Genomic DNA, 22,510 nt, shown 5'->3' on the forward strand with positions numbered 1-22,510 from the left:
AGCATGGCATGCACTCTTCTGTTCATCTCTGGTGAAAGTGCTTTGTAGCTAATAATTTGCTCTATCAACTAGAGTTATTGCAATCTTTATATCTGCTGTAATATTCATGGAATTAAACAGGAGGTATTACTTTGGGGGCAACCTACATAGATTGAACTGTTAACAAGCACTGACATTTTCCTCTGAAATTCTGAAGTTTAAAAAAAAAAAAGACAAAAAAGACTTAGCACTACTCACTTGCTCTATAAAACATATTCCCAAATTGAAATGTTACACAAGTCCTTCTGATGCTCTTTACTGCATGCTTTTATTATCATCTAATCATGTGAGACTTCTACTTTCTGGAAAATGAACACCACGCTGACATTCCGGGTTTTAATAATTTTTTCTATAACAATAACTACTCTATTATTCCAAAAGAGAAATAAGAACATCCCCTATTTTTTTTTCCAGTGGTTCTACTCCTCTAACTTGTTGAATATTTTGAAAAGAATATTTATACTTTCTTCATTTCTCATCAGTACTGATAGAAAAAAAAAAAAAAAAAAAAGAATCAAAGCTATTTAAATGGGAAGAAATCAAAACTTCTACTTTATTTTCATAGAATCATATAGCATAGTTTGGGTTGGAAGGGACATCAAAGACCAACTGCTTCCAAATCCCATATTCCAGATAGTGTTGCCAACCATTAAATCAGGCACTAGGTCAACTGCCCAATCTGGGGGAAGCCTCTACAGAGAGGCAGACAATTAAAAACAAAACAAACAAAAAAGTAAAACAGTAGAAAGCCACTGAACAGTTCTTCACTACCACAGCTCTCCAAACCAGGACAGCATAGGCTCAGGCAGCTAACTGAAGCTAGTTTAAATCTCTAATGCTTGTGGTACTTCTGGGTGGCTAAAACCAACCTGAAAACACAGCTAGCTGCTGTGACTACAGCACCAAAAAGCCACCCTCACTCTGCAGAGAACACAAGTCAGGAAGGTATGTTGTTCTTTGCAGATTTCTAAGCACAAACTGACCATCCAGACTACAGAATGGGAATGGCTGCAAATAACGAGCTTTGATACTTACAGAGTTCCAGTCACTGCACCTCAGTTTGTTTCTCCACTGATCACAGCGCACTCAGAGCGCATTATTTTCCACACTGACAACTGAAAGAATAACCTTCAGTCTAGTACTGAAAAAGAGCAAACATCACTTGGCAGCCTCTGTTTCACCCGCAAACAGGAATATCACTGAGGATTTCAAGGATTTCAAACAGCAGTACTGTGGAGATATCCAGGCAGATTCTATTAAGAGCAATGGAAATTATCAGACAACCATATCCTTCCTCAATAATATTATTTGTTTCTAAGCAGCAATAATTTTAAACATTTTTTTTCTAAAACTAGCAGCCAAAACTGGAAAGCAGATTTCTTTAGGAATCTTTATTTTATACCTGTGATTGTTTTTCCATTGTTCATAGTAATAAAAAATTATTTACAGCATACAACATTAACATACAAAGCAGTCACTGTACTGTATGTAGATGTCCAACAAGACTGATTCCAACTTCTCTTTAATTGCTGACTGCTATGATAGATACATCACCAAGAAGCACTGTCCACTGTATGCTACAGAAGCAATACACGACATGAAATGTGACTTCATCAGGCACCCCAAAGGTTCACACTTATTCAGTATCAGCGTTGACTGAACATTCTTGGAAAACATTCTAGGAAAACCTTCCTGAGAAACATGCTCTGTCTCGCTGTTAATTTCGAATAAACCAAGATGGACGCTTCCTGGCTCTCTCAATGATCCGCTTGCCTTCATCTTTTTCAGTGGGCTTTTCTCCATCATAAAGCACTACAGTCTCTACAGTAGGAGCATTAAACGGCCCTCCTTCCTTTTTACCTATTTCCTTCCGTATCTGCTGAGTCTCTGCTTTGACTTTTGCATAACAATAACCACAGAGAACATGCTTCAGCTTCAAGTTTCCGCACTCTGGGCAAACATCGATGTTCCTCTGAAAAAGAAAGGCAGTCAAAAATAGAAATTCAGTAATCTGAGCAAAAGCAAAAACAAACAAAAAACTAGGAGCAATGACGAAGCAGTAGGAAGCAATTAATGAAATAGCGGGGAAATTCATCTGCCTTTCAGAACAAGGCGGCTCTGACCACCGTCACAGCTCCCTATGGTGAGCCGCGCATCGCCATCACCTTAACCGCTATGAGCTTGCTGGGGTCCCTCCTCCTGCAGCGGTTCACCTCGATGCTGCGCCTCTTCTTCGGCGCCGCCATCCAGAGGACGCCGCCGAGGAAGCCCGGCCCCTCGCCGCCCGCTGCGGGCTCCGGCAGACAAGCGGGGCTCTGGAAGGCCGGCGACAGTCCTGAAGGGAAACGGAACTCGTTACCGCCAACCTCCATCGACCGCCCGAGGGCAAACGCGGCCCCAGCGCCGCCCCGCCCGCCTCGGCCTACCCCACAGCGGACTCTGCGCCCCGCACGCGGCCGGCCAGCGGCCGAGCTCCAGCCGCTGCCAGCAGCGCTGGAGGAGAACGCGGATCGGCGGCACCGAGTGCAACACCACGACCGCCATGCCGGCAGGAACGGCAGGAGGAGAGCGGTCGCCCGCGGGCGGCATTCTGGGAAAGCGAGTGCCTCGAACGCGTCACAGCGTAATGACGACGGAGACCTGGACTACGACTCCCAGCATCCCTTGCGGCTACCGGCGTGCCAGAGCGGCGGGGCGGTCGAAGACTCCGAGTCCCGGCATGCCTCGCGGCGGGTCTCCCGGCCAATCGCGCCCCTCGCGTGCGCGGCGCACGGCGGCGCTCCTGGGCGCGCTTCCCTCGTCGCCAATCAGCGCTCGCCGTGCCCCCGCGCCGGAAGCGGGCGGGGCGATCGGGCTGACCGCGCCTGCGCAGAGAGAGCTGGCGAGAATAGCCGGGGGCAGGCGCTAAAATGGCGGAGCGGGGGTACAGCTTCTCCCTCACCACCTTCAGGTGCCGAGCGGGGGGGGCGGGGGGCCGCGGGTCCGCCTGGTTTACGGCGGACGGGCTCGGGGGAGAAGGGTGGGACGGCGCACGGTGTGCGTGAGGCGTCGGGGTGGGGGGGCACGATAAGTGTGCAGAGTCATTGCGGTACTGAGCTGCGAGCGAGCGCACCTGGGCCTGGGCAGAAGGGATGGATTGCATTATATTGCATTGTTTTGCGTTATATTACGTTATGAAGGTGCAAAAAGAGAAACTGAAAGCAAGAGTCTGCTGGTTTTGGTGAGGTGTCTCCCTGATGTCCGAGCAGTGCTCTGTAATTGTGTCACTGCAAAGCAGGTCACTGAAGCGATGCTGCAGTTAGCGAGTGAGGCAATGGGAGAGGAATCTTCTTAGTGTGTGTTCAGCTGAAGGTGCCCGCGTTGCTAAAAGGAGTGCATTGTTCGTTAGCTCTTTCCTGGGGGAGTTAGCAAGCTTTTTGTACCTTGCAAAGCACTAATACTTGTGAAACTGTTTGGGTTTGTGTTCACAAGAAAGAAATAACAACTACTAGTGCTTTTCCATATTCACTTGTCCCACGCACTGAGAATCATTGATTTGAGGGAGTGTTAGCTTTTAATTTATTTTGCTGATGTTCTGATGTTTTGATTCTTGTACAGGAAATTATTTGTTTGTATTTGTTAATGGTCGTTGAAGCCAGATGTGGGAATACTTGAGGGTGAAATGAGAGATTTACACCTTGTGTCATTGGCCTATCAGTGAAAAAGAATAGTAATGTTTTGCTTGTCTTTCGACAGTGAGCCTCACTGTTTCAAAATCTGTTGCAAAACATGTATAAATGCTATTTTAGTAGAAATTCATGATGTTCTGTGAAGATTCCCTCACTGACGGGGAAACTTGGTTTAAATAATACAAATCTGGAGTACTGCACTGCAATCAGATCGAGTCCTGTCCAAGAAGCATTAGTTTTCATTGATGTTACAGGCAGGTATAGCAGTTCTAGGCTATCTAACCGTCTGTCAGCCCGGTTCTTTTAAAGTCTTTAGATTCTTCTTCTTTTTTTTTTTTTTTTTTTTCTAAATTATGGTTAGGGTATGCAGATAGTAGCTGTAAAGAGATTAAAAAGGAAGTTAACATCAGATTGATGCATATTTGAGCATAACAAAATTACGTCAGGCTTACTTCTGCCTTTTCATTTTCAGTCCTTCTGGGAAACTTGTTCAGATTGAGTATGCTTTGGCTGCAGTGGCTGCAGGAGCTCCATCGGTCGGGATTAAAGGTTCGTTCAGATCATAACTCCACCAGTGAAAGGCTGAGTGTCTTAAAGAAGAAGGGGAACATGGAGCTCCATTTGAGAAGAAAGTTGCTAGTGTAATTTTGGGAACACAACCAGTAGAAACAAACACCTCTCGTTTGAAGCAATATTGTTACTTAAGAAAATAAGTCCAGATATGTTTCCATGTATAGAAATAGTTATTTCAACTATTATTAATATATACTTCATATTCAGAATGTGATTATGAGAGCTGCGTGATTATTTTTTAAATATTGGAGAAATGTTGGGTGAATTCATCAAAGTGTCTCTTTAATGTGATTGTGAACTTGAAGAGATTTTTAAGAATGGAGGAGCAAATTTCTTTATTCCTACACATCTGTATTTCAACTGCTTTCTATAAGTGCAGTTTAATACAGCATTTTTTCTTTTTCTAGCTGCAAATGGAGTGGTGTTGGCAACGGAAAAGAAGCAGAAATCCATTCTTTATGATGAAAGGAGTGTCCATAAAGTAGAGCCAATTACCAAGCATATAGGTTTAGTGTATAGTGGTATGGGTCCAGATTACAGGTATTGAAAAAAAATTCTTCTTGGTTATCATTTAGATACACTTTTCTATATGTATTGTGTAATACTATGTTGGGTTACACTGTATATGAGATCTTCTTTCTCTATAAGGATTTTTATAATATATTAATTACCTTGGTAAATAATATTGCATCTCAAAAATGAGTGTGAGATGAAGAGCAATGAATTCAATCTTAGTGTCTGTTTTTCGAAGTACTTCAGGGTGTGCCGAGTTGATAACTGAATATAATATATATAACTCAGTGTAATCTTTTGTAACTATTGACTATTGTAATTCCTTCCAATAGTAATTTTTAAGAATTTTCAGCTGAAATTGTAACAAATAGTTGGATTTCTAATAGGATAATTTTGTCTCTGTTTTTAGAGTACTTGTACACAGAGCACGAAAGCTGGCCCAGCAATATTTCCTGGTTTACCATGAGCCCATTCCAACAGCTCAACTAGTACAAAGAATTGCTTCTGTGATGCAGGAATATACGCAGTCTGGGTATGTGGTTTTCTGAAGTTTGGAGGCAGTTAGAGTGGTAAAGTATGACAGCTACCAGGTGATTCATTTTTAATGTCAAAAACACAGAGATTTTTTTACTGGAAAACGCTCACAGGAGGTGGGTGAGTGGGAGGACAGCTACCTGGCGTGGGTGAGATAGTCATTGTATCCTGAATAGGTTGACTGACTAGTCAACATTCATGATAACAGCTCTGTGCTGGTAGGAGGCCTTTAGGGGAATTCAGTGCATCCAAAGTAGTGCAGCTTTGGTGTTCATCAAATAAATGTATGAATTCTGCGTGCCAGCTCTGAGTTGTTTGTTTGTTTTGTGTGGTTTTGTTGTTTTTGTGTACAGAGGTGTTCGTCCCTTTGGTGTATCACTGCTCATATGTGGCTGGAATGAGGGGCGGCCCTATTTATTTCAGTCAGATCCATCAGTAAGTATCTTATATTTGTAAATTCTTCTGTTTCTGTAAAATATCTAAAATTTCATATGTGCTCGTGAAATACTTTGTGTGGCTTGAAGGATCTGGAGCTAGAAGAAAAAATTCCTTTACCAGAATTCACAAGTCAGAGTGATCCATGCTGGGAGCTTGCCTGGAGTGCTGTGCCAAAGGAAATGTGGGAAGTGGGTGGCACCTGCTTGCTTATTCTGTGCCTCCATATTTATGGATGCACAAGGAATGGCAGCAGCTCTTGAAGGACATCACCACCCTTTTTCATCTCTTCCCACCTGCTTGGTAGTAACAGGAGTCATTGTGGTGTGCTGCAGCAGGTTCCAGGAAAAAATATTTGACTGCTTGTACAGCTCAAATAGTTATTCCCTAAGCTGTAGCAAAACTAGGCTAGAGTCTGTTCCATTGTGAAATGCAGTGCAAATGCTCTCATATTTAATGGCAGAGGTTAATTTGCAGGAGTTTATTTGCTGTGTTAGAAAAGGGTTTTTACTAAAATTTACCTGTTGATGCCTGTGTGAGTTATAAGAATTTTCACCAAATTAAAAGATCTGTTACTCTCATGATTTTTGATAAGCTTCAGAAATATGAGTCACTACCCAGTGGTCAAATGAAACAGCAGAACACAGTGCCTCGTGTGAGGCATCTTGATTGAGGTGCAGATTGGGTGTGATTGTCTTTATCCTGTGGGAAAGAACAGGCCCAAAAGCCAAATACCTTGGTAGTAGCTAAGATAAATCAGGTTGGCTGTTTTGTAGCAAGTCTTTGAAAATGTATAGGTACACATGTATTTATCTGTGCATGTGCATAAACACACATGAACATACCTATAAGTATATATGGTATTTATATGTCAGATGAGCCTTGTGGAGGAACTGAGTGCTCATTCTCAAGGGTAAACACAGAATTTCTGCTCAAGGAATCCCAAACCAAAACTATGCTAACAACTCACTAAATCCATTTTTCAAAGTAGTGGGAGGCCCAATTTATCAGCAAGGCCCAATAAAAAGGTGTACATTTCCATAGCAAATGTTTTCACATCCAATTAGTCAGAATGTAGCCCAAAATAATCTCACATATTGTCATAACATTCAGAATTTTTATAATGGCTTCTGTACCTGTTATCAAATAATTGAATGTGTAATGTTTGACTGAATTAGGATAAACAATAGATTTTGTATTGTTATACAATACAAAAATAACAAAAAAAAAAAAACCAATAACAATAAATTGTTGTTTTTACAGGGAGCTTATTTTGCTTGGAAAGCAACAGCCATGGGAAAAAACTACGTCAATGGGAAAACATTCCTTGAGAAAAGGTAAATGTATTTTAATGATGTCTAAAAGAATACTGTCTCTTTTTCCAGGTTTCAGGCAAAAAAGTCAGGAAAAAACAAAGTATACTCTTGAGTGATTGGTACAAAGATTTAAAATACTGATGATGTTTCCAATTGCTTTGTGTAACATGTATGTGATACCGGCTTTACTCAGCGCTGACTTTTGTGTGTGTGGTTAATTAATCCAGTGCAGTAAGCAGTGTGTTTAATATATTTGCAAAAACGTTGTTCTCCACAGTATCAGCAGCAGTAGGGATTTTTTTTAATAACTGTTCTGAATATTAGTATAGCAGTTATTAAAAATAGTTGGAGGTTTTAATAGTGTTTGGGTTTTTAGAGGTTCTAGACTTAGTAGGATTCAGAAAGATTGTACTGTGCTGAGATGTGATTTTTTTTTTTTTTTTTATAGATACAATGAAGATTTGGAGCTTGAAGATGCCATTCATACAGCTATCTTAACATTAAAGGTTAGGAAAACGTTTAAAGAATACATATCTTACTGTTGCAACATCATTGAAGTGATTCACTGAAGTATATTTTCTTTAATAGGAGAGCTTTGAAGGGCAAATGACAGAAGACAACATTGAAGTTGGCATATGTAATGAAGCTGGTTTTAGGAGGCTAACTCCGACTGAGGTTAAGGACTACTTGGCTGCAATAGCCTAGTAGAAACCAAGTAAGACTGTGTGACTTCACACTAAGGTCTTTTTAATTTTGGCTCCTTAAATGTTTTTCTTTGCAGTTTTTGCATACTTATTTCTACATGGTTTGTCTGACAGATTTTTTTAAATAACATGGGTGCAAATGCAGCAGTCCTAATATTGTAATAAATTGAATCTTAATACAGATAATTCTTTCCCTTGATACGTGGAAAGTTTGTACACAAAACACTGTTAGAAAATGTAAAGTTATAATGAACACAGACAAAGGCAAAATAATAAAGTTGGAAGGCCTCTGTTTTGCGGGAAAGTGTGTGTGTCTTTTTATTCATAGCTTGTCTGTTCAAAGCTGAGGTTTGGGTATCTTCATTGCTGAGGAACAGTTTTTCCACGTTAGCCATCATGAATTGATTGTTAGACCTTCTTTTAAAGAACTTCTGAACTCTGTGCTTTCAAGAGAATTTTTTCACTTTGGAACTCTGTGTAATTATTAAGTAACTTCCAAAAATGGGTTGCTCTGGTGCGAAACACACTTCCATAGAGATGTAGAACAGTCTTCCATCTGGGGGGTGAACTGTGATTTACTTGAACAGCTCTGCTTCTGAGTGTCTGCAATTGTCTTAGTCTTTGTGTCTTAAGAGTTTGTTTTCTGTTAGTCAGTTGACCTTTGTGAGCCTAGAAATTGACATTCCTCTATCCTGAAATGCTATTAGGTGTAATGGAAACAATTGCTATAGACCAAAACCTAAACCCATTTACCAGTACTTTTAAAAATCAATAGGATGTAGAAAGCAAAATGAGAACATGTAATGTAATCACTTTATTCACTGTGCTGAAGTATTTTTCAACTTGCAAGATAACTGTAACGGAACAGCAATGAAAAGAACACTTGATTTATGCATTGCTACTTTTAAACGTGCAGAACTAGATACTTGAACATACTGCGTGTGGGTGTTTGTACTGTTAGTTTGTTGTGGTTCTTTTTTACGTGTGTAGTGCCTGTAAAGTTATGTAGAAACAAGCTGCACAAAAGAAAGATGCTAAATAGACTTTTTTTTTTTTTTTTTAAAGCATTTTTAAAGCAGAAATCTGGTCTGGAGCCATTGAAAAGTTACTGATAATGAAATGGAAACTGGGTGGTTGGATCAGACTGCCTGTACATTAATACAGCTGTATGGGAGCAGCCAGACAGGTTAAAAGTTACCTAGCCATAACCAATGAAGAAAATAAGAAGTCCAAAAAAAGGGACATATAAACTAACTGATCTGCTCTGTGTCTGTCATCTAATGTTTTGTGTTATCACTAGGCAAATGAGGATTTCTTAAGCATGCTAAATGAAGTTTTATTTCATAATGTCAAAAATAAAAATTATGTTCAGATGGTTCTTAAAGACTTCTCCAGATTACTTTTTGAGTATTTTTTACTCTGAAAACCAATTCGTATTCTGATTCTTCTTAGAAACAACTAAGCAACTAGGATGTGAAACCAGAGACTTCATATTACCTGATTTTAATTTGCACTTCCAGAATCATCATTCCAAAAAGTGGGATTCTACTTTAATATCTGCATGCATCCAGTCTACCTTTAATGTTATATAAATACTTAAAGGAGTTTTGTATGAAAAAAAAAAAAAAAAAAAAAAAAGGCAGGTAGGTACTTCAGAAATGATTAGCATGAACAACAGTAGGTTAGTTGCATCCTCTACTAAGAATTGATTGGTGAAGAGCAGCCTGTTAAAGGTAATTGAAACCAAAGCACTTCACTCCCAAGATGGTAATAGTGGGGCAAATGTAAAATGTTTTAAAATTTTTTGGGTGGGTGGGGATTTGTGTGTGTGTGTGTGGCTTTAAGTGAACTGCTTTCCTCTGTGTAGACAATAGCTCATTTTATAGGTGATGAAGAAACATGAAAGCCCATGATTTCTGTTTTTCTTGTGGTTTAATGATGTAGTAACTTCTGTGTCAGAGAACATGGGGACTTCGAATAAAGCAAGTACAGTTTAAGGCAGGTCAGAGAAAGGCTTTGTTCAAGTGATTACAAAGACAGGTCCTATATACTGTTTCAGGAAAGGAAAAAAAAAAAGTCATTCTGGTGTTAGCAAAGCCAGCTGTCCAGCCTTGAGCAGAATGGACTGCAAACAATCATTTATAATAGTACCTATTTTAATATGACCAAGTGCCTAACTGTGAGACGGATGGAGCCAAGTAGCTTCTTAACTCAGAGTTCTGAGAAAGAATCGTTGAACGTGTGCCAGTAGGGAGAGGTGGCTTTTGTGGAGCCTGGAGGAGCAGTGTATCCCATATAACCCTTGCTCAGAGGTGGGGAGTCAGGATAGTCACAAGCTGCTAATTTTTAGCTGAATGTTTTAGTCAGGATAAACTTCATAACCAGCTCTTCCAAATATTAGTAACTTGTAACACCAAATGTGCACTGTTATGGGAAGTATTGCATGCAGAGTAAGGAAAATACTTTCTGGTAATTGGTATGGATGTTATGTATATCTTTTGCCCACTTCCCCCTGTTCCATTAGGAGGACAATATATGCTTTGATTACTATCTAATTATGGCACTATTTTCTCTTGAGAACAAATATAAGTACTCACAGAAAAAGAGGAGAGCATTATCACTAGGCTGTCATACCCCACGTGTTAGTACATAGCCTCTTTTTATGGCAAACAACTTCAAAATGATGAGTTTTCTGTGAGAGTGTTTTCCTTAGTTTTATTTTGAGGCATGATCCTGGGGCCTGAGTCACTTCTGTGGCAATCATTTCTCCTTGCTTCATGTGAAATGGGCAGTGTGGGTTTAACAGTTTACTAGTGGTCATTCTGATAAGCCACCGTTTGTAGTGGAGAACGATGGCTCAAACTGAACTCTTGAAGTTCTTTAACAGCCATATTCCCATCAGGGAATCAGAATTCATTGGATTTGGGATAAGTTGAAAGAACAGGCATAATATTTTGAATTCAGGTTTTATTTATGCTATTTGTTTGTTTCTTTTAGTGGTAGGTGTATAGATGTCAGTATTACACTGTTCTAATGAGGAAGATGGTGTGACTTGGAGCGTGGGGTTTTTCTGCTGTTTTAATTGCTTAATCCTTGACACTGAGTAAGATCATTGTCATACTCAGATTACTGCTGTTTTAGAATAGTACACTGAATTTTATCTGGTCTTTGAAGAGGCCCTTTAAAATGCAGGAAATTAATTTACATCTTTTTCCATTCTAAATTCCTGGAATTTAAGAAATAGTAATTTTAATTTGGATATGTATTGCTCAGGAAATAACATCAACTGATGTTATCAGTGAGTGCAACAGAGCAGCAAATTATATAGCAGTTGTATTTATTTTTGTAAATTGCATTATATTAGCTTGGTTTATATTCTGTAAAACCTAATTTAATGCATAAAGAGATGTCAAAGGGTACAGAGTGGACAAAATTCATTCATAAGAAATGGCAAAATACAAGCTCAAGATTTAAAATGACTGTGATGTATGACAGATTCATTATCTTGTTTCTGATCAGTCATCTGAAGAAGAAACACTGATCACTTAATGCAGACAACATGCTTTGATTTAGATTTGTCTTGGAAGATGGCCAGCTCTGAGGATCAAGAGCTAAGAGCAGCACGGTACCACTGTATGCCATCACCAGTTTAGTAAGGCTGTTAGATTAAGCAGAAGTGGTGGAAGTTACAGGTGTGGTAAGCCCTTACAGCATGATTTCAGCTTACTATTGTTTGCTATGTGAACCTGTGTTCTTTACAGACAGTGGTGAGGTGGTGGAGCAGCTGCCCAGTGAGGCTGTGGATGCCCCAGCCATCCCTGGAGGTGTTCAAGGCCAGGTTGGATGGGGCCCTGGGGAGCCTGGGCTGGTATTAAATGGGGAGGTTGGAGGCCCTGCTTGTGGCAAGGGGTTGCAGATTTGTGATCCTTAAGGTCCCTTCCACCCCTGTCCATTCTGTGAACCCACAATGAATTTCATCAGCAGCAGCTGGGGAGAAGGCGAGTATCCTTCATGCTGATCATGCTGCAGCATAGAAAGAGGCCGGAGGCCACTGCGAGATTTACTGAGTAGTTGGGCTGCTGCTGAGGCAGGCAGCATCTTGGCACAAATAAAGGCACCAAGTGCTTGAGCACAGAGGGCCACTGCTCCTATTGGACACCAAATGCTAGTGATGCTGAAGCTTCACTACTGCATACGTGATTGCTTATTGGATTGTTGATTAGAGCTCAGAGCTGACTATGCTCTGGCCTTCCATAAGGAGAGCTCTTAAAAAAGAGATCTTAAAAGAAAAAAAAAAAAAAAAAAAAAAAAAAAAGCCTTTTTTAAAAGATAAAATACATGCTTTTGGAGGACCCCCCTCCCAGAGCACAGCAGCAGGCCGTGCCACGGCAGGCGGGCGCCGCTGATGTCCCCGCCCGGCGGCCCGGGGGAGGCGCGTTGGGCCGAGTCGGCCGCGGCACCGCCCGGGGGAAACCGCTGCCGGCGGGGCGAGAGCCCGGGGCGGTGAGTGGGGATGGGGTTGGGAGTGTCTTCACGTCGGCCGTGGGCGCGGGGGAGCAAGGGCGGCGTCCCGAGGGCATCCGGGCCGTGATCGCTGAGGGCGAGGCGGGGGTAAACACGGAGGGGCCGGGAGCGGGCGCTGAGCGCGCCTTGCCCGCGCTCAAAATGGCGCCGCGCTCACGTGATGGCGGCGGAGGGGAGAGGAGCTGGGCTCGGGGCTGCGTGCGAGTGGCCTGGAGGGGCGTGCGGGGCGGGGCGGCCTGGGGGCTGCGGCAGCGGCTGGGCTGAGGGGGGATTTGTCCTAGTTTACGGAAGGGCTGCGTCTGCGGGCGTTTTGTGGTTAGCGCTGGGGTCCCCCGGTTGTGTCCCTGAAAAGCTGGGCTGGGTTGGTGGGCTTATTTTCCTGTGTGAGCTTGAACTGGGCTTCATCCTGAAGTCTTACTGCTCGTGTAAAAGTTGGAGCTGCTGTGGGGAGCGGTCCCGAGGTAGTAACTGCAAAGTTTTACGTGTGAGAATAATCCTTGGCTTCCTGTGGAAGTATATAATGAAGTGCCGAGCGTCCGCCGCGGTGGGACGTGATGTGGCACCGCCTGACCAGCGCCGCGCCGGCCCTCGCGGGTGGTTCATGGAAGCTGAGCTCGGAGAAGGCTCTGCACGTGGGGCAGACCTCCACTCAGCGTCGTGGCTGTCTAAAGGTCTTAAAAGATTTCCTCCTCCTTAGTAATTGGGTGAGCAGCAGCTTGCAAACACTCTGCAGAACCACGCGTGGCTATGAAAGGGCAAGGAGGGGCTGGAGGTGGTGGGAGGTGGATGTGCCTTCACAGAGGCACTGAAGCATTGCTGCGGAAGTGTGAGTTTCTTGTTCTGACTAAGGATCCTTGAAGGTGCAATTTTGGAATGCTAGGGGGTGAAATACTCTGTAGTGATACCTGAGAGCTACCTCAAGAAGGTGCCAAAGGAAAAGAAGTGCCTTGTGGCCCCCCGCAAGCTCTGGCTGCACGGAATGGCTGTGGAGGGCAAGCGATGGTCAAGGCAAAAAATTGCAGAAGGCAGGAGCTATATTTGTGTGGCACAGAGCCAAAAGTGAATCAGAGTTCTGCTGTCCTGGCACTGACAGGAGGAGGATTCACTTTGGGCAGTGGAGGGATTAGTGCTTGAACCTGCCTGGTGGGGATTTTGAGAGGAAGGATAAAGTTTGTTGGTGTCTTTTGACCCTGAAGTGAGTGAATAAGGCATGATGGAAGATTTTAGACATAGGTTGACAAGAAAGGAAAGGTTTTGGTAATGTTAATTTACTGAGCAAGTAGGATTCAAACTGTGTTTGAATTGTGCATAATGAAGTCAGGCTCCAGAGTAGTAACGACAGTCTTTTATAGGACTGAGGCTGTATCGCTTTTCACGTTTTTGATTTTTTGACTGAAACTATATTTGTGTTGCCTTTTGATCCTAGTTTTCTTCCAAGTGCAGTTCAGATAAAAATCACAGGAACATCTGTTTATACTCATAGTTGGGAGTGAAAATGGATAAATTTCGCTCCCCATAGTGGCAGTTTACTGAGTGTCTTTAAAAATTCTGTTTTTGATGTGATACTTAATTGTACATTTTTCAAATCATTCAGTTAAGCAGTTCCTATTGTTATGTTCAGGGAGACATACTACGTAGTGTAGATGCGGAGGAATGTGTTTGATGCTGCTGCACCATAAATCTGGTGAACCTGCTTTAACAGCGGGATTGGATTTGATGATCCCAGAGGTCCCTTCCAACCCCTATGATTCTGTGATTTTTGTGGTGAAGCTAGAGAACATAGAGATTTCCAGATCTTCCTGGCCCTGGAATTATAAATTATATTTGTCACAGTGCTGTGTAATGTTGAAATTTACCCACAGGGGTATTAGTAGCTTATTTGGGGGATTATATAGTGTAATTTGGAGAGGACAGAGGTATGCTATTCAGAATTGTAAGATATAATGGGCGTTTTCTACACTGTATTAAATAACTGCTGGGAAGCAGACAGTCGTTTATGTATATCTGTAAGCGTGGTAGATGACTAATATTATAACGATAGTGTGGTCTGAGGGAGGGGAAACATTTGCATATGGAGTTAAGGGGATTTCTAATTTTGCTCTGAATGGCAACATCTGGAAATGAACTTTGGGAGCTGAGATCTCTTTAAATGACTGGCTCTGCGAGGGACTCGGATGTGAGTGAAAAGATGCACAACCTTGCAAGGTGTCTGTGGAGACTTGAGGGCTGCTGTTCTTCCTTGCTGAGAACTGAAATCTTAGGCTTTAGGCTGTCATCAAAGGTGAAGGCTTTGGTGGGGCTCGTGTGGAGGTTTCTTATGCTTGTGCTTTACTGTACAGGTAGCTGTTCCACCAAATCTACTACAGAGTTCCAGTGTATACTGTTGCAGTGACCTTTTGACTGTCCTTATTCTTAGCTGTGTCCTAACAGTCTTCTCCTTTTCTTTCATCTAATAGGAATAATGTTTCCAACATGTCTGCGCAGTCACTGCTTTGTGAAAGAATTGCTGTTGCCGAAGAACTGATCAAGAGAGCAGAAGCCCTTTCCAAGTTCCAGAAAAGGAGAATAGAAGGTGGGGCAAAACTATGTGGCAAACTGAAGGCTGAGTTAAACTTCCTACACAAAGTGGAGTCAGGGAAGGTGGTCATTAAAGAATCCCATCTGCAGAGTACAAACCTCACCCACCTCCAAGCCATTATCCAGTCAGCAGAGAACCTGGAGGATGTTGTCAGTGTCCTCCAAGTCTTTTCTTATGAGGACAGGTTTGGAAACAGACAGACACTGGTGGTAGATGTTGTAGCAAATGGAGGTCACACGTGGGTGAAGGCCATTGGTCGGAAGGCTGAAGCCCTGCATAATATCTGGCTGGGAAGAGGCCAGTATGGTGACAAAAGTATCATTGAGCAGGCTGAAGACTTCCTGCAGGCAAGCTGTCAACAGCCAGTGGAGTACAGCAATCCCCACATAATATTTGCCTTCTACAACAGTGTGTCCAGTCCTATGGCAGAGAGACTTAAGGAGATGGGGATATCTGTGCGAGGAGATGTCGTTGCAGTGAACTCTCTAGTAGAACCATCTGTGGAAAACCAGCACCTAAGTGCCAGTGAATCAGATGAAGAAGACCTTGAACTGCAGGTCACCAGGGTAGATCGGGAGAATTTAGTGACCAGCATTGCTTTTCCTACACAGATCAAAGTAAATGTGTGCAATAGAGTGAACTTAGACATCACTACATTAATAACCTACGTCTCTGCTCTGAGTTACGGTGGCTGCTACTTCATCTTCAGAGAAAAAGTGCTAACAGAGCAAGCGGCTCAAGAAAGGAGGGACAGAGTCCTGCCTCAGCTGGAGGAGTTCATGGAGGGGAAGGAGCTCTTTGCATGTGAATCTGCTGTCAGAGATTTTCAGTCAATCTTGGAAACGCTGGGAGGGCCTGGGGAGAAAGAGAGAGCTGCATTGCTTGTTAAAAGAATTAATGTGGTCGCAGATCAGCCATCTGATCGTGCCTTACGACTAGTGGCGAGTTCAAAAATCAACAGCCGTTCTCTAACAATTTTTGGGACAGGAGACACTTTAAAAGCCATCACCATGACTGCAAATAGTGGTTTTGTGAGGGCAGCTGCTAACCAAGGCGTCAAGTTCAGTGTTTTTGTTCATCAGCCAAGAGCACTGACAGAAAGCAAAGAATCTGTTGCCACACCTTTACCAAAGAGCTGCCTACGTGATAATGGATTGTAATTTGTTAAAGAAATTAATCTCTGAATATTGCTGATCTTTCAGTGGAAACATCTGGAGAAAAAAGAGAGTCATAGCAATACTATAATATATAATAAATTTTCTGATTGTTTAACAGTGAGAATGGTAACAGGAGCAATGGAAGGGTTCCCCAGGAGACTTACACTGTCTTTATTCGGTTTTTGTTTTTTGTTCAACTGCTAATTTATTCACTAAAGTAATGATTTCCTTGAAAATCATTAACTGTTACAGTATATTAACTGTATGCATCCCTATTAAAACATTCAGTTACAGCACACAGATCCCTGTCTTTTTTTGTACCGGGGAGTCCAGATCTGGATGCAGTACTCCAGGTGAGGCCTGACCAGGGCAGAGTAGATGGGGGAGGATCACCTCCCTTGACCTGGTGGCCACAGTCCTTTTAATGCACCCCAGGATGCTGTTGGTCTTTGGGCCAACGGGGCCCACTACCCTGTGAATAAAGGTGGGAGAGGCCATCTGGAGCATATGGAAGAACCGTGTCTCTTAAGCGCTATATTTGGTAATTGAAGTCCTGAAAAAAGGTACAAGAAAATAAACAATAAATTGGTTTTTGCTTGCAGCTCAGAGCTTTTACAGCTAAAGTCCAAATGACAGTTTGCTGTCATTCATTGCATGGATTGATCTGTTTTACGGTCTTGAAGAAATGCCTTAAGTTAAGTACATGACATCAGTATTCTCTTGGGCACCCCATAAAGAGGTTTCTCCAAACAACAGATTTATGTGCCGATGAAGAGGGAGGACGGTGACTTGTGTTATTGCCAGGTAGGCGACCCAAATGCGGGGAAAAGAAGTAACCTTTATATAGTCTGGATTAGAAGCAGTGGCACTGCCTGCAGTAGTTCATAGAATTGTTGTCTCAGGTCCCTTCCTGCCCCTAAGTTTCTGTGATTCTGTGATTGTGGAGATAATTTCATTTCAGTGTTCTTTCAAGTAAGAGATGCAGGTTGGTGTTTGGGGTCCGCTACCAGTAAATGGCCAAAAGGTTGCCATTAATCCCATTCATCCAGCCCAGTGTGAACTGCAGACAGGAGCAACTCTCTCCTGGTTTCTGATTGTGAAAGTTACGATTCTGTGGTACTGCAGGCTGCAATGAGGTCACCCCGCAGCCTTCTCTTCTCCAGGCTGAACAAGCCCAGCTCCCTCAGCCTGTCCTCGCAGGGGAGGTGCTCCAGAACCTTCTTCATCTCTGTGGCTCTCCTCTGGACCCTCTCCAGCAGCTCCCTGTCTTTCTTGTACTGGACGCAGTACTCCAGCTGGAGCCTCACAAGGCACAGTAGAGAGGGACGATCACCTCCCTGTCCCTGCTGCCACCCCTCTTCTGATGGAGCCCGGGATACCATGTGCTTAACATGTGGCTCATGTTAAGTTTTTCCTCCACCAGACCCCCAGGTCTTTCTGTGCTGGGCTGCTCTCAAGGACTGTTCCTCTCCATCTGTAAATACGCCTAGTGCAAAAGCTGGCACTTTGCTGTGTTGAACCTCATTAGATTTTCCCGGGCTCACCTTTCAAGTCTGTTGAGGTCCCTCTGAATGTCATCCCTTCCTTCCGCAAGTTCATACTTTCTGATACTTGGCTTCTTTTTGAACCGGTCCTTTGGTTCACAAGCAGCACCAAGTCGTGGCGGTGCCTCCGTCTGGGTTCCTTTCTACAGCACTGCACACTGCACGGCAGGCTGCTTGCTCGTGCTTTCCTGTGTGCCGTGTTTCACGAGCTGGCCTTAGCAGGGGTCTGGACGGGGGGATTTCCTCAGGTCCCTTCCTGCCCCTACGTTTCTGTGATTCTGCGACTGTGGAGATTCTTTCCTTTTTTTTTTCAGTAGGAGATGCAGGTTGGTGTTTGCGGTCCGATATCAGTAAATGACCAAAATGACCATTCACCTACCTCAGTGTGAACTGCAAACAGGAGCACTCTCTCCTGGTTTCTGACTGTGAAAGTTATGATTCTGTGTCCTCCCCCAGCATCAGGAGAGGGAGAAAGCGACGTGGGGAGGGACAGCAAACCAACTTCATCATCAACAACATGGAGACATTTGCTTTTTTTGCAAATATTTACTGTCTTGAAGAACAGACTGAGGTTGTTGTTGGTCTCCCAACCGCGGTGGGTGCCGGCCTAGCGCCGCCTCTTGGGGGACGGGGGCAAATCCGGGGGGCTGCTGCTGGCTCTCCTCCTCGGGGGGCGTCGGGGGCCCCCAGGCGAGCGGTCCGTGCCCCGGGCGGAGGGGCCCGCTGCCGCCGCCTGCCCCGGCTGTTCCTGCGGGGACACGGGGGCGGTGGGTGGGGGCTCGGGCCCCCCGTGAGGGACGCCGGGGAGCCGCTCGGCGCCGGGGCCCGCAGGGCTGGCGGAGCGGCCCGGGCCGGGGACAGGAGGCTCCTGCCGGGAGGTGGCGGGGCCGGGGGTGGCCGCGGGGCCGTCCTGCCCTCCCGTTTCACGGGCAGCCCGGCTGTCCTGCCGCCGGCGGAGCTCTGGGCCGTACAGGGCCGTCACGGTGTTGATGAGCGGCACCACGAACTCCTCCGTGCGGTCTTGCAGGTATGACTCCAGCGTCAGGATCAGGGCGTCCTCGTCGAGCCCGTACACGCACAGGAGGTGCATGACATCAGTCCGCGCCGCAACCACCCGCCACCACTCATCTCCGGTGATGTCCTCGAGCTCCCGCTGGAGCCACCGGAGCAGCGGGTCGAGGTCCCCCGGATCTCCTCGGAAGAAGTCCGCCCAGGTCTCGGTTGGGAAGCCGCGCTCGGGAGCCTCGAGCTGCGGCTCTGCGGAGCCCTGCTCCTCCTCCTGCTCGTCCTCGGAGCTCTCTGCGGGCTGCGGGACGGGGCACTCGAGGAAATCCTCCTCGGACTGCACCGCGTACCGGGTGGCCTCGATGTTCTGCGCGCACACGGCACAGGTGCGATGCTGCTTCGCCCAGCGCAGCGCACAGCCCAAGCAGAGCTGGTGCCGGCAGGGCGTCACGTAGGCCGCCTCGGCCCGGTTCCGCCCACAGACGGGGCAGGTCCAGTCCGAGGGCAGCTCCATGGCCCCGGGCGTGCGGTGGGCCGGGGAGAGCCGAGCTGGGAAAGCCGCTCCCCTCGGCGGCGCCGCGGCGGGCTGGAGCCGTCAGCAGCTGCAAAGAGAAGAGGCCGCGGTCACTCGCCGTCCCCGGTCCCTCGCACGAGCCACCGGCCCCGCTCCCCGCCGCCCGCCCCGGTCACCTCCCCGGCCCCGCACCGCTCACCTCCGCTGCCGCGAGCGCACCCCGCGGGGCCCCGGCCGCCCGAGCCGGGCAGGGCCGGGGGAACGCTGGCGATGCCGCGGGCCGAGCGCCGGGAACTGCCGCCGGCAGCGCCGCAGCACGGCCCAAAGGAAGTCTCTCGTTCGCGCCTCCGAGTCTCGCTGCCGCGCTCAACCGGAGTCCGGACACGAGTGATGCTGGGCTCTGCCGCGCCCCGGGCTCTGCAGGGAGGCTCCGTGAGCTCACAGCCATCTCCGTTGCTGTCACAGCCCCTTGGCCGGTGACCTCACAGCGCAGGGCCGCGTGCATTCGGGCGCCGGGCTGGGCCTGCATCGTTATCACCCCTCGTCGTTCACTGACCGCCCGTTGCGCTGGTGATAGATCGGGGACAATACAAACCTCACGTATGCTGTCTCCACGTGAATCTCGCCTTTGCAAGTTGTTTAGAATCATAGAATCGTTGAATGGCTTTGGCTTGGAAGGGGCCTCAAGGATCATCGAGCTCCAACCCCCTGCCACAGGCAGGGCCACCAACCTCCACATTTGATACCAGCCCAGGCTGCCCAGCTCCCCATCCAGCTTGGCCTTGGACACCTCCAAGGACGGGGCATCCACAGCCTCTCTGGGCAGCTGTTCCAGCACCTCACCTCTCTCTCTGTAAAGATCTTACCCCTGACATCCAACCTCAATCGTCCCTCCCTCAACTTAAAACCATTTCCCCTTGTCCTGCTGTTATCTACCCTTTCCAAGAGTTGACTGCCCTCCTGTTTGTTGGCTCCCTGTAGGTACTGAAGGCTGCAATGAGTTCACCCCGCAGCCTTCTCTTCTCCAGGCTGAACAAGCCCAGCTCCCTCAGCCTGTCCTCGCAGGGGAGGTGCTCCAGAACCTTCTTCATCTCTGTGGCTCTCCTCTGGACCCTCTCCAACAGCTCCCTGTCTTTCTTGTACTGGACGCAGTACTCCAGCTGGAGCCTCACAAGGCACAGTAGAGAGGGACGATCACCTCCCTGTCCCTGCTGCCACCCCTCTTCTGATGGAGCCCAGGATACCATGTGCTTAACATGTGGCTCATGTTAAGTTTTTCCTCCACCAGACCCCCAGGTCTTTCTGTGCTGGGCTGCTCTCAAGGACTGTTCCTCTCCATCTGTAAATACGCCTAGTGCAAAAGCTGGCACTTTGCTGTGTTGAACCTCATTAGATTTTCCCGGGCTCACCTTTCAAGTCTGTTGAGGTCCCTCTGAATGTCATCCCTTCCTTCCGCAAGTTCATACTTTCTGATACTTGGCTTCTTTTTGAACCGGTCCTTTGGTTCACAAGCAGCACCAAGTCGTGGCGGTGCCTCCGTCTGGGTTCCTTTCTACAGCACTGCACACTGCACAGCAGGCTGCTTGCTCGTGCTTTCCTGTGTGCCGTGTTTCACGAGCTAGGATACCACTGGCTATCCTAGCTGCAAGAGCACACCCTCTTTTGTTCACATGGGCCCACCTTTGAAGTTTGTGAAGGTCCCTCTGGATGTCTTCACTTTCTTTTAATGTGTCCGCTGCACCGCTCATTTTGTTGTCTTCCTTCCTACTGTTGCAGAGCTAGCTGGCTTGTTTTGTACCAGTGCTGTGTGGCTGCTTAAAAGCCCCTGTACCTGAAACCACCATATGGTGATTTCCTTTGCTGCCGTTGATTTTTCCACACTTATTCAGTATGGCATATTTTATTGAATCAATTTTCTTACTAATTTCTGCTTATCACTTCAGAAATATTTTAAGAATCTAGAAATTATCTGTGTACCACTAAATGTCTTGAGGTATTTTGCTTTATTGCTATTTTGTGCCTCCATGCTGTATGCTGTCATGAAGAACTCACCACGAGCCTTGTATTTTTTAAGCCATTTCTGCCTTCAGAGGTGTTTATTGGCTGGATAGAACTTTTACGTGCTATGCTGGCAGACAGTAAGAATTGTTTTGCAGGGTGAATCCTGAGACTGAATGCTGGCTTAAGAATAAAACATGTTTTGATTTAATGTTTAGTGTGTTGGGTTTTTTGTTGTTGTGTTTTTTGGTTTGTTCCTCCCCCTCCCCCCCCAATTGCTTTCTAAGATACTAGTGATCAACATATATTAAAGGTTAACTTTGTTTCAGTTTGGTGCATCTGAAGAGCTCCTATTTAATTTTACAAACAGAGCGTTAGGGCTTGGACTGTGTTTATAACTTTACATATGAATAATTAGAAGACTCAAATTATGCTTGAAATTTGGTTGAAAAAATGGAAAATCTAGGACCGCTTATCTTTTCTTCCAATATCCATTATCTTATCTTCCAATATCAGGATATCACTTGCTAGAATGCTTTTGATTCTTAATTTGGTTTGCTGTGAAAACTTCTGGTGAACGTTGTCCTTCTGATATTTTTTCCCCTCCTCTTCAATTTACATTATTTGTGTGTGGCTCCAAAGTCTCCGAGGAGAGTCTCTGTTTTCTTCAGCACCTCGCCTGCTCTGTTGGCTAGAACAGTGACAATACCAAGCAAGGAAGGTTGCTCTTGATGCCAGCCAGTAAGAAGTGTGTGGGTATTATATGAGGAATAAACAGGAAAGGGACTATATGTATATGAGCAATGAGTAGGTAATACGTTCCTGTTTCTAATGAGTGTTGTCACTTGCAGTTTAATCAGAAGTAAACTTATTCTCTGGCACATCTATGTGCATTCAAAATTTACAGATCAGTGACTTGCTAGTGGCATTGCTTGCAACCATGAAATCCCTCAGATAAGTTCTGCATGTTGCAGACACCACTGTGTCCTAATATTTTACACCCTTGTGTTTTCTATATTCTAAGATAGGATAATGGGCTGAAGCATGTCCTGTTTTTGGACTGAGTGAGACAGATGATGTCTTCAGCTAACTGCTTTAAGTCTGCTGAAGCCTCATGGAGCTGGTCTGAAAAAACTTTCACATTCCTTTTCCTAATTAGGCATGTTCACAACAGTAACATAGCAAGAAAGAGCAAGGACTAGTCTTCTGAAATGAGTTAGGAGACCTAGGAAACAGTGCCCTATAACTTTTTTTGTTAGTATTTTCATTCTTAAGTGGATCTAGGAAAGGATTTCCAGTAATGACGAGGCATATATTTGCACTGACATTCTTTATTTCACATTATTATGCAAGCAAAGGAGCACAGGTTACCTGTGATCTAGTTTAACTCTTTAAGGAAGCAATAATC

The 22,510-nt window shown here is 45.3% G+C and overlaps 3 protein-coding genes across 3 annotated transcripts; 2 read left to right on the forward strand and 1 right to left on the reverse strand.

Moving 5' to 3' along the window:
* Positions 1-1,756: 1,756 nt before the first annotated feature.
* MRPL32 (mitochondrial ribosomal protein L32) lies at positions 1,757-2,583 on the reverse strand (the record flags this gene model as incomplete). The annotated part of the gene is made up of 3 exons (XM_079538231.1): positions 1,757-2,011; positions 2,205-2,374; positions 2,466-2,583. The coding sequence occupies 3 exons, from the start codon at positions 2,581-2,583 to the stop codon at positions 1,757-1,759; spliced, it is 543 nt and encodes a 180-aa protein (XP_079394357.1).
* A 365-nt stretch (positions 2,584-2,948) lies between these two features.
* Positions 2,949-7,783, forward strand: PSMA2 (proteasome 20S subunit alpha 2; the record flags this gene model as incomplete). Its single annotated transcript, XM_079538442.1, has 8 exons — positions 2,949-2,989; positions 4,180-4,256; positions 4,688-4,820; positions 5,203-5,325; positions 5,681-5,762; positions 7,026-7,099; positions 7,527-7,584; positions 7,667-7,783. The coding sequence occupies 8 exons, from the start codon at positions 2,949-2,951 to the stop codon at positions 7,781-7,783; spliced, it is 705 nt and encodes a 234-aa protein (XP_079394568.1).
* A 5,733-nt stretch (positions 7,784-13,516) lies between these two features.
* Positions 13,517-16,044, forward strand: LOC306948748 (UPF0415 protein C7orf25 homolog; the record flags this gene model as incomplete). The annotated part of the gene is made up of 2 exons (XM_079538437.1): positions 13,517-13,563; positions 14,763-16,044. The coding sequence occupies 2 exons, from the start codon at positions 13,517-13,519 to the stop codon at positions 16,042-16,044; spliced, it is 1,329 nt and encodes a 442-aa protein (XP_079394563.1).
* Between the last annotated feature and the right edge of the window lie 6,466 nt (positions 16,045-22,510).

The sequence above is a fragment of the Tetrao urogallus genome (genome assembly GCF_951394365.1).
Source record: "Tetrao urogallus genome assembly, chromosome: 7".
NCBI lineage: Eukaryota > Metazoa > Chordata > Aves > Galliformes > Phasianidae > Tetrao > Tetrao urogallus.